Genomic DNA, 13,410 nt, shown 5'->3' with positions numbered 1-13,410 from the left:
CCATTGAACATATATATCTTTGGATTTCCTTTCCATTTAGGTCACCACAGAGCATTAAGTAGAGTTCTCTGTGCTATACAGTAGATTCTTAAAAAGCTACTTTACATGAAGTAAATTTCCTTGTAAATTACAAGGAAATGGTAGATCATGTCTCCTTTTCCCTGTTAATTCACATGCTGGTAGCAAAGCATTGGAGAAGGGAATGGCAATCCACTCCAGTATTCTTGCCTGGAGAATTCCATGGTTAGAGGAGCCTGGGGGCTACAGTTCATAGGGTTGCAAAGAATATGACACAACTGAGCAACTAACACTTTCACCCAAGCATACCTTACTTTTAGATTATGGGACATCTTGTAAATAATGAGATTTGAAATGTAGAGAAAGAAAGATCAGCTACTTGTATAATTTGGAGAAGGCAATGGCAAGCCACTCCAGTACTATTGCCTAGAAAATCCCATGGATGGAGGAGCCTGGTAGGCTGCAGTCCGTGGGGTCGCTAAGGGTTGGACACGACTGAGCGACTTCACTTTCACTTTCACTTGTATAATTATCTGTCTTACAAGTTTTATTAGAACTTGTAATTGAATTAGGCAAGCCTAGAATGAAACTAGAAGGCAATGGCAAGTACTCTTGCCTGGAAAATCCCATGGATGGAGGAGCCTGGTAGGCTGCAGTCCATGGGATTGCGAAGTCGGACATGACTGAATGACTTCACTTTCGCTTTTCACTTTCATGCATTGGAGAAGAAAATGGCAACCCACCCCAGTGTTCTTAACTGGAGAATCCCAGGGACGGGGGAGCCTGGTGGGCTGCCGCCTATGGGGTCACACAGAGTCGGACACAACTGAAGTGACTTAGCAGCAGCAGCAGCAGAATGAAACTGTAGTTTACACTTATTTCCCCCACCCTCCTTGTTATTTCCATTTAGTGAGAGGAAAACAGTGATTTTTATACTTTTCTTTATAAATGTATTTTTTGAAAGCATTAAACTCCTACAGAATATATATATATATATATATATATATATTATTCTGTATTCTATATAGGTAAACTTCTATACAAATTTGATTTATAGAATAAAATGCACAGTATCTTTTTAAACTGCCTGCCATGCTTTATCATGGTTGAGGATAAGACAGAGATCTTGTGCTGAGTCATGTTTCTTTATTTCAGGGCTAACTGTATCTACCATCCTTTTTGGCATCACACGGTCTCTGTTGATATTCTACATCCTTGTTAATTCTTCACAAACTTTGCACAACAAAATGTTGGAGAGCGTTTTAAGAGCTCCGGTATTGTTCTTCAGTAGAAATCCAATAGGTAAGTCAGACACCAAATTTTTTAGTGAATATGTCTTGTTAATACTTACTGCCTGGTTACATTTTCATATTTGAAAATGGAAGATATGCTTGGAAAAAAGTCACTGTGTATGTTTATTCATTTTCTACAAAAAGCTTCACTGATAATTTTTCCTGCCAGAGAAAATCTGAATATAGGAGCATATAATCTTTTATTCCAATTTATGCATGTCTGTAAAAATATATGAATGTTTACTTTGCAGGATGATTTAGGAGTCCATTTGTTGTGTGGCATATGAAACACCTAACAGATGATGCAAATGTGTTGAAATGTTTTTGACTAGTTGTTGAAACGTTGGCTGTGTTACATAGTGTTAAGCTAACTAGGAAGGACCTTCTTCCAGGAACATCTCTACAGAAGACAGGCTGTGTGTGTCTTTCTTTCATTGCCCATCCATTTCTGGGACCACAGAGTTCTGACGTGTGCCCATATTTTGAGTTTTACCTAAATGATAATATAAGATTAATTAAAATACAAGATCAGTGAAATGTAAACATCCTCTTCAATAAAAGCAACCCCCTAGTTTTACAATGGACTTTTGGTTACATTTAAGAGGTCTTGTGGTTTATAGTAGGTGGGTCTTCAGTGTGAAGAGTGTTCCTGAAGGTTTCCCAGTGGTTGCTTCCTCCTCCCTTAGGCCTTCGACCTGTCTTGCTTCTGAAGGTAGCCTCCTGACCTGGGTTCCTATGAAGAGTTAGTTCATCAGCGCACATGCCACTCTGTTCTGTTGGTTAGACTTGTGCTGAGGCCCAGGGTGGCTTTGTTTTTGCAGGTGATGATTGACAGGACCTGTTGAGGCAGGGATGTGACTGGAGGGAGGACAGCAGTAGCCTTGTCCTGGCCACCAACTAGCTGTGTGATCAAGGCCAAAGTAGGTAGATGCTATTGGGCAGGTGAATCTCCAGGCAGGATGTCGTCATGGTTACAAGTATGGACCCTGGAGCCAAATTCCTAGGTTCAGTCCTGGTGCTAGTTACTAATAGTAGTAGCCAATTATAGTTATGTTAATACTTATATGCTAGTTATTTAATTTCTCTGTGTTTCAATTTTCTCACCAATAAAATGAGGATTCTATTCACACACTTACCAATATCTCGATGTTGTGGGCATTAAGCAGGTTAATACATTCACAGCACTTAGCACAGGGTCAGTGCCTAATGAACCTCAGTGAGGATGTTGGCATGGTGTCTGGGAACTTCTGTCCTGTGAAATGGGAATAACCGCTGCCCTTCCTGTTTCACAAGACTGTTGTGAGGATTAAATAAGACTGTTTAGGGCAGCATCTTGTGCAGATTTATTCAACACATGTTCTTTAGTCCAAGCACTGTGAGGAGCACAGGATGGCAAACTGCAGAGGCCCACACAATCTCATCTCATTACGAAGCTGGAGTGAGGAAGTGATTGGAAGAATCTTTGCTGTTATGGCTATGAAGTCTTTCTGCTTTGCCCGTTAACGTGGAAACTGCAGTCATAAATTTGGGGCATCAAGTGGGACTGAATTTCTGTTACCACAGCCTCTGAGTGGTTGTGACCTGTTAACCAGACTCTTGATGACCTGTAGGCTTCTCCAGATGCTGATTTATTATTCAAGGATTTGGAACCAAGTTTAAATCTTTAAGGTCACTAATCCTAGAGCAGCAGGCATATACAGTGTGTATCTTGTCTCCCCCTCCTGTGTTTATTAGCAGAACTTCATTCCTTCAAGAAAATAGAAGCCCAAATAAGAACTGCAAAGATAGGCCCAAAGGTTTAGGGGCCAGTTATTTTCTCCATCAGCGGTATATTAAATTGAATTCTTCTCTGTGTTTATTTTCAAAAGTAGAATTTTTAATAGATGATTTATGGTGGTCTTTGTTTCTGGTATGTGGTGGCATGAAGAGAAAAACCACATATAGTGGTATTACTTGTTACCAAGTTCAAGCTCGCTCTGCTTGCCTCACAATGCCAGTGAGTCTTACAGACAACGTGTTAAGGCAGAGAATAGTGACTTTATTTGGAAACCTGGTCGACTGAGAAGATGACAGGCTAATATCTCAAAGTAGCCATCTTATTGGGGTCTGGATGCCTGGTTCTTTTACAGAACATGGAGGAGAGGAGGCGAGGAAGTGAAGTCAAAAGGCCATTTATCTTGCACAATAAGAGGGCATTTCTTCTGCAGCCATCCACAAGTGGTGAGGGTCAGATTGTCTCCTGTGAGCTGATAAAAGCCATTTTAGTTTGACATTCAGGCAGGAGGGCAGGGTCCCCTGACAAAAACAATGCATAGCAATGGTCAAAGAAACAGATCCAGCATGGAGTCAAAACTGACTCCTCCGTGCTACAGTTCCTTTGGTGTGCACCTCCCCTGTCTGGGGCCAGTGTCCTGTTCTTTCTCATCCTGAGTCTCCTCAGGGTGCACCACCCTTGCAGGGGCGGCTGCAGAGTCCTGATGGCTGCAGCATCCTTTGTTTAATGATGTAACAGGTGACATTTTTAGTTCACACCAGATATTTACCAGAAATTCTCATATTCTATCCTGCAACCTTAAGGATATACTATTATTGTGGATTCTGAGAAGGGAAGTAAAATCAATGATAAGTGATTCTTAGTCATTTAGTAATATTTCAGTTTTTCTGCCTACATCCCTCTGGGCTTCTTAGATGCTTATTCATAAGTCTGTGCTTGTCACACCTGGTATACCTCTGAAAATAATGGCTTATTACCCCAGTAGTAAACTTACAACTTGGAAATGGCCACAAGCCATAATTCCCAAAATGTGAGCTGCTGTGAGCCATCTGGAGGGAAAAAAAATTGCAGAGAGGTTACAATTATGTTTATTTTAAAAGTATCACTTGGCAAAATTAATCTTGATAATTAAAGCAAAATTGGTGTAACAATTAGGATTAACTTAGGTATTTTGCAACTATTTATTTACCAATTTAACACTTGGAGTAAGTCTTAGATGGGATGGATCTAAAGGGAGGGAACATTCTCAAATCCACCAACCCTTCCTGTTTCTGCCACAAGATTCCCCCATTCTTGTAGAAATCAGGACTCAATTTCAGTTCCCCACCCACTGCCATTTGGTAGTATTTTTGTTTCTCTTTAGGTATCATCCTATTTTGTCTTTCTTTTTACCACTGACATTGGCTTATTTCATATGAATTTGTGATATATTAGATTTGTTGTTGTGTGACCACTAAGGCATGTCTGACTCTTTTGTAGTCCCATGGACTGTAGGCTGCCAGGCTCCTCTGTCCATGGGATTTCCCAGGTAAGAATACTGGAGTGGGTTGCCATTTCCAGCTCCAGGGGATCTTCCTGACCCAGCAATTGAACCCCTGTCTCTTATGTCTTCTGCATTGGCAGGTGGATTCTTTAGCATGAGCCCCTAGGGAAGCCCAATATATTAAATACTTAATACATTTACTTTTAAAAAAAGATTTATTTATTTTTAGTTGCATGGGTCTTTGTGGCTGCACATTGTGGTGGCTTTTTCTGCTGCAGAGCTCAGGCTCTAGGCACATGAGCTTCAGTAGTTGTGGTGCACAGGCTTAGTTGCTCTGTGGCATGTGGAATCTTCCCGCATCAGGGATTGAACACATGTCCCCTGCACTTTGAACACTGTATCACCCGGAAAGTAAATACATATGCTTCAGAAATATTGTTTTGATTTGTTCATGAATTATTTCTCTTAAAGCTCCTGTCTGAGGAAATGAGTAATTTTTGTATCCTATTCTTGCAGGAAGAATTTTAAATCGTTTCTTCAAAGACATTGGGCATATGGATGACTCCTTGCCCCTGATATTTCAAGATTTCATCCAGGTAATGTACCAGTCCTGCCAAAGTTCTCACAGGGAAGAGCAGAGTGCCTGTTTCTCAAGGATTTTTCACAGGGGCTGAGGGTGGGCCTTTCAGCCTGGTAATGTGTCCTGTTAACTTTTGTAAGAGGCTGTGTTTTTGAGAGAAAGGTGTGGCTGTGATTGGGAGGCTGAGTTAACTTGAGTAACACTTGGGGCAGGAGTGGCTTCGTGGTCATGTCAATGTTGGTCTGAAGCAGCAACATGTCGGGTAAATGGTTCTCCCTCTGCCTTCCAGGTGTCTGGTGTGGATTCCCTTTATTGTGAGCACATTTCATAACAGAAAGACAATCACCTCTCATGGAAAGATAACCTAGATTAACTAAATTATGCACTACATTGGGCTTCCCAAGTGGCTCAGTGGTAAAGAATTTACCTGCAAATGCAGGAGATGCAAGAGACATGGGTTCGATTCCTGATTTGGGAAGATGCCCTGGAGAATGAATGGCAACCCACTTCAGTATTCTTGCCTGGAAAACTCCACAGACAGAGGAGCCTGGTGGGTTATAGTCCATGGGGCTGCAAAGAGTCGGACACAGCTAAGCACAAGCATGATGCGTTGTATTCCCATGGAGGACAATTATTTGCTGCACCGTTTTATTTGGTTAAAGCCAGGTGTGGTTACTTACAAAGAAAGATTGGTTAAAAATAAGGTGAAAATAATACTTTAACAAGGACAATGTTGTTTATTTGCTAAATTGTGTCTGACTCTTGTGACATCATGGACTGCAGCCCACCAGGCTTCTCCTTCCATGGGATTTCTCAGGGAAGTATCCTGGAGTGGGTTGCCATTTCCTTGTCCAGGGAATATTCCTGACCCAGAGATCAGACTTGTGTCTCCTGCAGTGTGGGCAGATTCTTACCACTGAGCTACCTGGGAAGTTCAACAAGTTTAATAGAGAGCAACTTTGAAGATATGAAGGCTTTTAAGCCAGTAATTCGCTTATGGGATCAAAGCCATCTCAGGAAATGTCTTTTGTTTTTGTAGACATGTTTTCTTTTCATAAGCTGATTGCTCTGTCTTAAGATGTCTTATTGCCAAATCCAGACTTAAATTGAAGAAAGTAGGGAAAACCACTAGACGATTCAGGTATGACCAAATCTAATCCCTTATGATTATACAGTGGAAGTGAGAAATAGGTTTAAGGGGCTAGATCTGATGGACAGAGTGCCTGATGAACTATGGATGGAGGTTCATGACATTGTACAGGAGACAGTGACTCTTTGCGACCCCATGGACTATAGCCTGCCAGGCTCCTCCGTTCATGGGATTTTCCAGGCAAGAATACTGGAGTGGGTTGCCATTTCCTTCTCCAGGAGATCTTCCTGACCCAGGGATTGAACCTGGGTCTCCCGCATTGTAGGCAGACGTTTTACTGTCTGAGCCACCAGGGAAGTCAAGACCATCCCCAAGAAAAAGAAATGCAAAAAAGCAAAATGACTGTCTGAGGAGGCCTTAAAAATAGCTGTGAAAAGAAGGGAAGCAAAAAGCAAAGGAGAAAAGGAAAGATATACCCATTTGAATAGCAATAGAATGGGAAAGACTAGAGATATCTTCAAGAATATTAGGGATACCAAGGGAACATTTCATGCAAAGTTGGGCTCAATAAAGGACAGAAATGGTAGGGACCTAACAGAAGCAGAAGATATTAAGAAGAGGTGGCAAGAATACACAGAAGAACTGTACAAAAAAGATCTTCACGACCCAGATAATTATAATGGTGTGATCACTCACCTAGAGCCAGACATACTGGAATGTGAAGTCAGGTCGGCCTTAGGAAGCATCACTACGAACAAAGCTAGTGGAGGTGATGGAATTCCAGTCGAGCTATTTCAAATCCTAAAAGATGATGCTGTGAAAGTGCTGCACTCAGTATGCCAGCAGTGGCCACAGGACTGAAAAAGGTCAGTTTTAATTCCAATCCCTAAGAAAGGCAATGCCAAAGAATGCTCAAACTACTGCACAATAGCAGTACTACTCATCTCACACACTAGTAAAGTAACGCTCAAAATTCTCCAAGCTGGGCTTCAATAATATGTGAACCATGAACTTCCAGATGTTCAAGCTGGTTTTAGAAAAGGCAGAAGAACCAGAGATCAAACTGCCAACATCCGCTGGATCATCGAAAAAGCAAGAGAGTTCCAGAAAAACATCTATTTCTGCTTCATTGACTATGCCAAAGCCTTTGATTGTGTGGATCACAATAAACTGTGGAATATTCTGAAAGAGATGGGAATACCAGACCACCTGACCTGCCTGTTGAGAAATCTGTATGCAGGTCAGGAAGCAACAGTTAGAACTGGACATGGAGTAACAGACTTGTTCTAAATATAAAAGGGACTACGTCAAGGCTGTATATTGTCACCCTGCTTCTTTAACTTATATGCAAAGTACATCATGAGAAACGCTGGGCTGGATGAAGCACAAGCTGGAATCAAGACTGCAAGGAGAAATATCTAACCTCAGATATGCAGATGACACTACTCTTATGGCAGAAAGAGAAGAAGAACTAAAGAGCCTCTTGATGAAAGTGAAAGAGAAGAGTGAAAATGTTGGCTTAAAGCTCAACATTCAGAAAATTAAGATCACGGCATCTGGTCCCATCATTTCATGAGAAATAGATGGGGAAACAGTGGAAACTGTCAGATTTTATTTTTTTGGGCTCCAAAATCACTGCAGATGGTGATTGCATCCATGAAATTAAAAGACGCTTACTCCTTGGAAAGAAAGTTATGACTAACCTAGACATCATATTAGAGAGCAGAGACATTACTTTGCCAACAAAGGTCCATCTAGTCAAGGCTATGGTTTTTCCAGTAGTCATGTGTAGATGTGAGAGTTGGACTATAAAGAAAGTTGAGTGCCGAAGAATTGATGCTTTTGAAGTGTGTTTTTGGAGAGGACCTCTTGAGAGTCCCTTGGACTGCAAGGAGATCCAACCAGTCCATCCTTAAGGAAATCAGTCCTGAATGTTCATTGAAGGGACTGGTGTTAACACTGAAACTCCAATACTTTGGCCACCTGATGCAAAGAGCTGACTCCTGGTCCAGGAGATGGGCAGAGCTTCTAGAAGGTGACCTTTGATCCCAGATGAGAGTGAAAGGCCGCTGTGAATAGTGGGGCAGGAGATGCTGGTGGAGGGCAAGTTCCTGCGTGGGACCCAGTCTTTCTCTCTGTCACCAGCTGAGCGGGGAGGGGAGGGGCTGGAAGGTCCTTGTTCAGCTGTGTTAGCATACCTGCATTCAAACTCCTTTTTGATGATTTTGCTTATCCTTGTTTTATTTGATAAATCTTAGAAGATTCTTGATCATTTTTGTTTTTATTACTTCTAAAGTGTTTATTCCATATACTTTCCTCCATCTAATTTCTTCTCACTCCCTTAAATGAAATTTCAGGTAATTTATTAAATATTTTGTGATAGTGACGCCAAGTGTGCCTAAGGAAAACCCTGGATTCTGAGTAGTGATCTACACTGCAGGGCAGTCCACCCCCTCAGGTGATGCCACTCAGAGACCACATCCCAACAGAGAGCCGATCATGAGTTTGTGCACCATCCTGTATACTGATGCTTACAGCTACCAGATATGTTGCCTGCTCAGTCACATTATATGAGTGGTTGGGGAAATTGGAGCTGTTCACCATTTCAAAGGATGAAGGAAAGCAGCATAAAAAATCAATTCATGTGGTGTGATTGCACCTGATAATCATTCCTGATGCCAACAGCTTTAAAGTGTGTCAGTGCAGAGCCCCTCAGTCTCCCTTTCCAAGCCCCCGTCCAAGCTCTCCCTCTTACCATCTCCGACCCACAAAGCCACACTGTCCTTTCTGTAAAATGGAGAAAATAACACCCAATTCCTCAGTTTGCTGGAAAGATAAAATGAAATTCATTTTAATATTTTTTTTTTGCATAACATCTAAATGCATGTTGAGCACTGAAGTATCTATTTTTCAAATACCACATGTGTGTTTTAGGTAAGAGAAATAGTCTGATGACAGTAGTATTTGTTGTTGTTCAGTTGCTAAGTCATGTTCAACTCTTTGTGACCCCATGAATTGCAGCACACCAGGTCTTCCTGTCCCTTACTATTTCCTGGAGTTTGCCCAAGTTGATGTCCATTGAATCAGTGATGTTATCCAACCATCTCATTCTCTGCCGCCCTCTTCTCCTTTTGCCTTTGACAAAGTGGCATTAAAGTTATTGTCAGAGACAGTTTCAGGGCCCATAAATATCATCTCATGAATTTGTATCACAGAGATTCTAGGTTTATAATCCTTGAAGATTTTGATGGACACTCTCATATAGACTCACAAAATAAAAATCAGTTGTTTTCAAGATAGACCATTTAGCATTAACTATTTCAGAGTAATGTAATTCTCATACAATTTGCCAAAGTCCCAAATAACACTGAGTAAGAAGTCTCAATTATCTACAATTCTTGCCATTGAAATCATCACCTCCAAGGAGTCTTCCTACTGCTAAAGCAAGTGAAAATGAAGGTGAGATGTGGAAGTTGGGTTTAGGCATTGTAATTTTCCAAAAAAAAAGTTTGGGACTGCTCTGAGCATGTGAACTTGTGCACAAGTACTCTTCATGGGAAATAGATGGGAAAACAGTGAACCAGTGTCAGACTTTATTTTTTTGGGCTCCAAAATCACTGCGGATGCTGATTGCAGCCATGAAATTAAAAGACGCTTACTCCTTGGAAGGAAAGTTATGACCAACCTAGATAGCATATTAAAAAGCAGAGACATTATTTTGCCAACAAAGGTCCGTCTAGTCAAGGCTATGGTTTTTCCCATGGTCATGTATGGATGTGAGAGTTGGACTCTGAAGAAAACTGATCGCTGAAGAATTGGTGCTTTTGAACTGTGGTGCTGGAGAAGACTCTTGAGAGTCCCTTGGACTGCAAGGAGATCCAACCAGTCCATTCTAAAGGAGATCAGACCTGGGTGTTCATTGGAAGGATTGATGCTAAAGCTGAAACTCCAAAACTTTGGCCACCTCATGCGAAGAGTTGACTCACTGGAAAAGACTCTGATGCTGGGAGGGATTGGGGGCAGGAGGAGAAGGGGACGACAGAGAATGAGATGGCTGGATGGCATCACTGACTCGATGGACATGAGTTTGGGTTAACTCCGGGAGTTGGTGATGGACAGGGAGGCCCGGCGTGCTGTGATTCATGGGGTCGCAAAGGGTCAGACATGACTGAATGACTGAACTGAGCTCTCAGCAAAATACTGTACTTTATTGAGGAAAACTAAGTTGCAAAATGCTTATTCCCCACAAATCCCTCATTCAGGAAAAAAAAAAAATCAGCAACTTGGCAGAGCTGAACTAGTCTTCATATCCTTTGATGGACACAAAGGGCTAATCCTGAGGGCACCTGAGTCACCAATGGCGGCCGTGGTGGGACCACCAGGGACCGTGTCATTCCCTCCTCTGCACACAGAACGCACTGACGGCAGTTTTATGAAGTGAAAATGCCCGAGAAAAAGAAAACGTGAGGGAGGTTGAGTGAACTCCGGGAGTTGGTGATGGACAGGGAGGCCTGGCGTGCTGTGATTCATGGGGTCGCAGAGAGTCGGACACGACTGAGCGACTGAACTGAACTGAACTGAGGGAGGTGTCCTCAGTCATTTCTCCAGAGAGGGGAGTGCGAAAGAACAGCTCACTGCCTCTGGATATTGAGAAGGAAGCCTGAGACCCAGTGTAATAGGTTATTATGGGTCACTTACTTTTACAGCCTTTACTTGTCTCAGCAGCACTGACCCTTGCATTTTGTTGTGTAGAGATGTCAGGGAAAGTGTGTAGAGAGTATTCCAGGCTCTCCCACTGAAAAATGAGTTTGTCATTTTGAGATTTCTGTGGTGTGTTGATCCCTTCCTCAACCCCTTCCTCAAATGCCCCTTGGGGATGTATATATATTTAATGCTAGTCCTTTGTGGATATTTTCTTCCTGTCAGTGGCTTGCCATTTATATCCTTAGTGGAGATCAAGGTTTAATTTTGATGAAGTCTAATGTTTACATTTTTTTTTTCTTTTGTAGTTGATGTTTTTGTATCCTAAGAAATCTTTGTGTATCCGTAGGAGTGTGAAGATACTTTTCTGTGTTCTAGCTTTTCAGATATTGATTCATCTTGCACTAATTTTTATATGTGAAAGAGTAATTAGTAGTTGAGTTTTATTTTTTCCAATTATTCTGGACACATTTGTTAAAGAATATTATGCATTGAATTAAGGAAATCTGCATCTGTATAATTTATTTTGCTCCTCCGTAGTTGCAGTTTATGCCAATATTTTGATCCTTATACGATACTGCATTCTTAGTTACTGTACCTATTAATAAGAGATGAAACCTATAATTTAGATTGTCTAACTGTGTTTCTTTGTCAAGATTGCTTTGATCATTCTGGATTCTTTACTTTTATTTGTAAATTTTAGAAATCTTTAATTTGTTTTTAAATAAAAGCCTGACAATACTTTTAGCTATAGAATATTCGAGAAGTCTGAGTCTTAACAATGTTGGATCTGCAATTACTAATATTTGTCTCTCTCTGGTTATTTAGGTCTTCTTTAATTTTAGAAATATTTTATAATTTTTAGTATAGACATCTTACACTTCTCTGGTTAAATTTATCCACGCATATTTGCTTTTTCATAGTATTATTTGATTGTTTTTAAAAAATTATTTAATTATTTATTCTCTGCAATGTGTGGGCTTTCTCTAGTTGTGGTGAGAGGGTGTGACTAGTTGCTGTGGCTGGACTTATCATTTTGGTGGCTTTTCCTGTTGCAGAGCATCGGCTCTAGGGTGCATGGGTGTCAGTAGTTGTGGCGCGTGGGCTCAGTAGGTACAGCAGTCTGGTTCTAGAGCCTGGGCTCAGCAGTTGTGGCACATGGACTTAGCTGCTCTGCACATGTGGATTCTTCCCAAACCAGGGGTCAATCCCATGTTCCCTGCATTGGCAGGTGAATTCTTAACCAGTTGGACCACTAGGGAAGTATTGTTTCTGATACCATTATTCACTTGCTTGTTGCTAGTCTATAGAAATGTAGTTGATTTATTTGTGAATTAACTTTGCATTGCCTGGAGTCAACAGTGGTATGTTTTTTTATTTTTTTTTAATTCTATAGGATTTTGTCCATATGCAATCATATCAGCTATAAATAATGGCAGTTTTGTATCTTCATTTCCAATATCTATGACTTTTATTTCCTTTTCTTGACTTGTTGTGGCTAGAGTTTCCAGTTAGTGTTAAAGAGAATTGGTTAGATAAGATAATCTTGTATTCTTAGGGCAAAATCCTTCAGTAATTTTTCATTACAAATAATATTAATTGCAATTTTTTAGGTAGGTATCTGTTATCAGATTGAAAATGTTTCTTTTAATTCCTCAATTGCCAAGAATTTTACTTTTTTAAAAAAATGAAGAATAGGTATTGAATTTTAACAACTATTTCTTCTACATCTTTTCAGCTGGTCATACAATTATTTATCTTTACTCTTTTAATGTGAATTATGGTGATTGGTATTTGAAAGTTAAACTTGACATTCCTGGAAAAGAGTTTACTTGGTCATAAGGTAGCATCTTTATTCTATATTGCTGTATGTAGTTTATCAAGAATTTTTGTACCTGTTGTTCATGGAGAATATTGGTCCATAATTTGCTTTACTCAACATATTTTGTCAGCTTTTGTTATCAGAAGTATGTCAGTTCAGTCGCTCAGTCATGTCCAACTCTTTGCGACCCCATGGACTGCAGCACGCCAGGCCTCCCTGTCCATCACCAACTCCCAGAGCTTACTCAAACTCATGTCCATTGAGTCAGTGGTGCTATCCAACCATCTATACTCTGTCATCCCCTTCTCCTCCTGCCTTCAATCTTTCCCAGTATCAGGGTCTTCTCTAATGAGTCAGTGCTTTGCATCAGGTGGCCAAAGTATTGGAGTTTCAGCTTCAGCATCAGTCCTTCCAATGAATATTCAGGACTGATTTCCTTTAGGATGGATTGGTTGGATCTCCTTGCAGTCCAAGGGACTCTCAAGAGTCTTCTCCAACACCACAGTTCAAAAGCATCAATTCTTATGTATCCTCATGAAAATACATGGAAAATATTTCCATTAATGATCAGTTTAATGTCAGCTTGACCAGACTACATCCTCAGTTATTCAGTCAAAAGGTGATCTGTGTGTTGCTCTGTAGGTATTTTG

General features: G+C 40.8%; 1 protein-coding gene across 1 annotated transcript in view; it reads left to right on the top strand.

Annotated features, from left to right (window-relative positions):
- LOC148775811 (ATP-binding cassette sub-family C member 4-like) overlaps positions 1 to 13,410 on the top strand; it is a 148,804-nt gene that overhangs the window by 69,493 nt on the left and 65,901 nt on the right. Inside the window, exons 19-20 of the mRNA XM_088842650.1 lie at positions 1,174 to 1,320; positions 5,084 to 5,163. Of these exons, the coding sequence (XP_088698776.1) occupies positions 1,174 to 1,320; positions 5,084 to 5,163 (227 nt within the window). The remainder of the gene's footprint in view (positions 1 to 1,173; positions 1,321 to 5,083; positions 5,164 to 13,410) is intronic.

The sequence above is a fragment of the Moschus berezovskii genome, chromosome 13 (genome assembly GCF_049115385.1).
Source record: "Moschus berezovskii isolate FMDL1 chromosome 13, NW_MosBer_1.0, whole genome shotgun sequence".
Taxonomy (NCBI): Eukaryota; Metazoa; Chordata; class Mammalia; order Artiodactyla; family Moschidae; genus Moschus; species Moschus berezovskii.
Note: the sequence above shows the minus strand (reverse complement) of the source record. Positions and strands in the feature narration are given on the sequence as shown.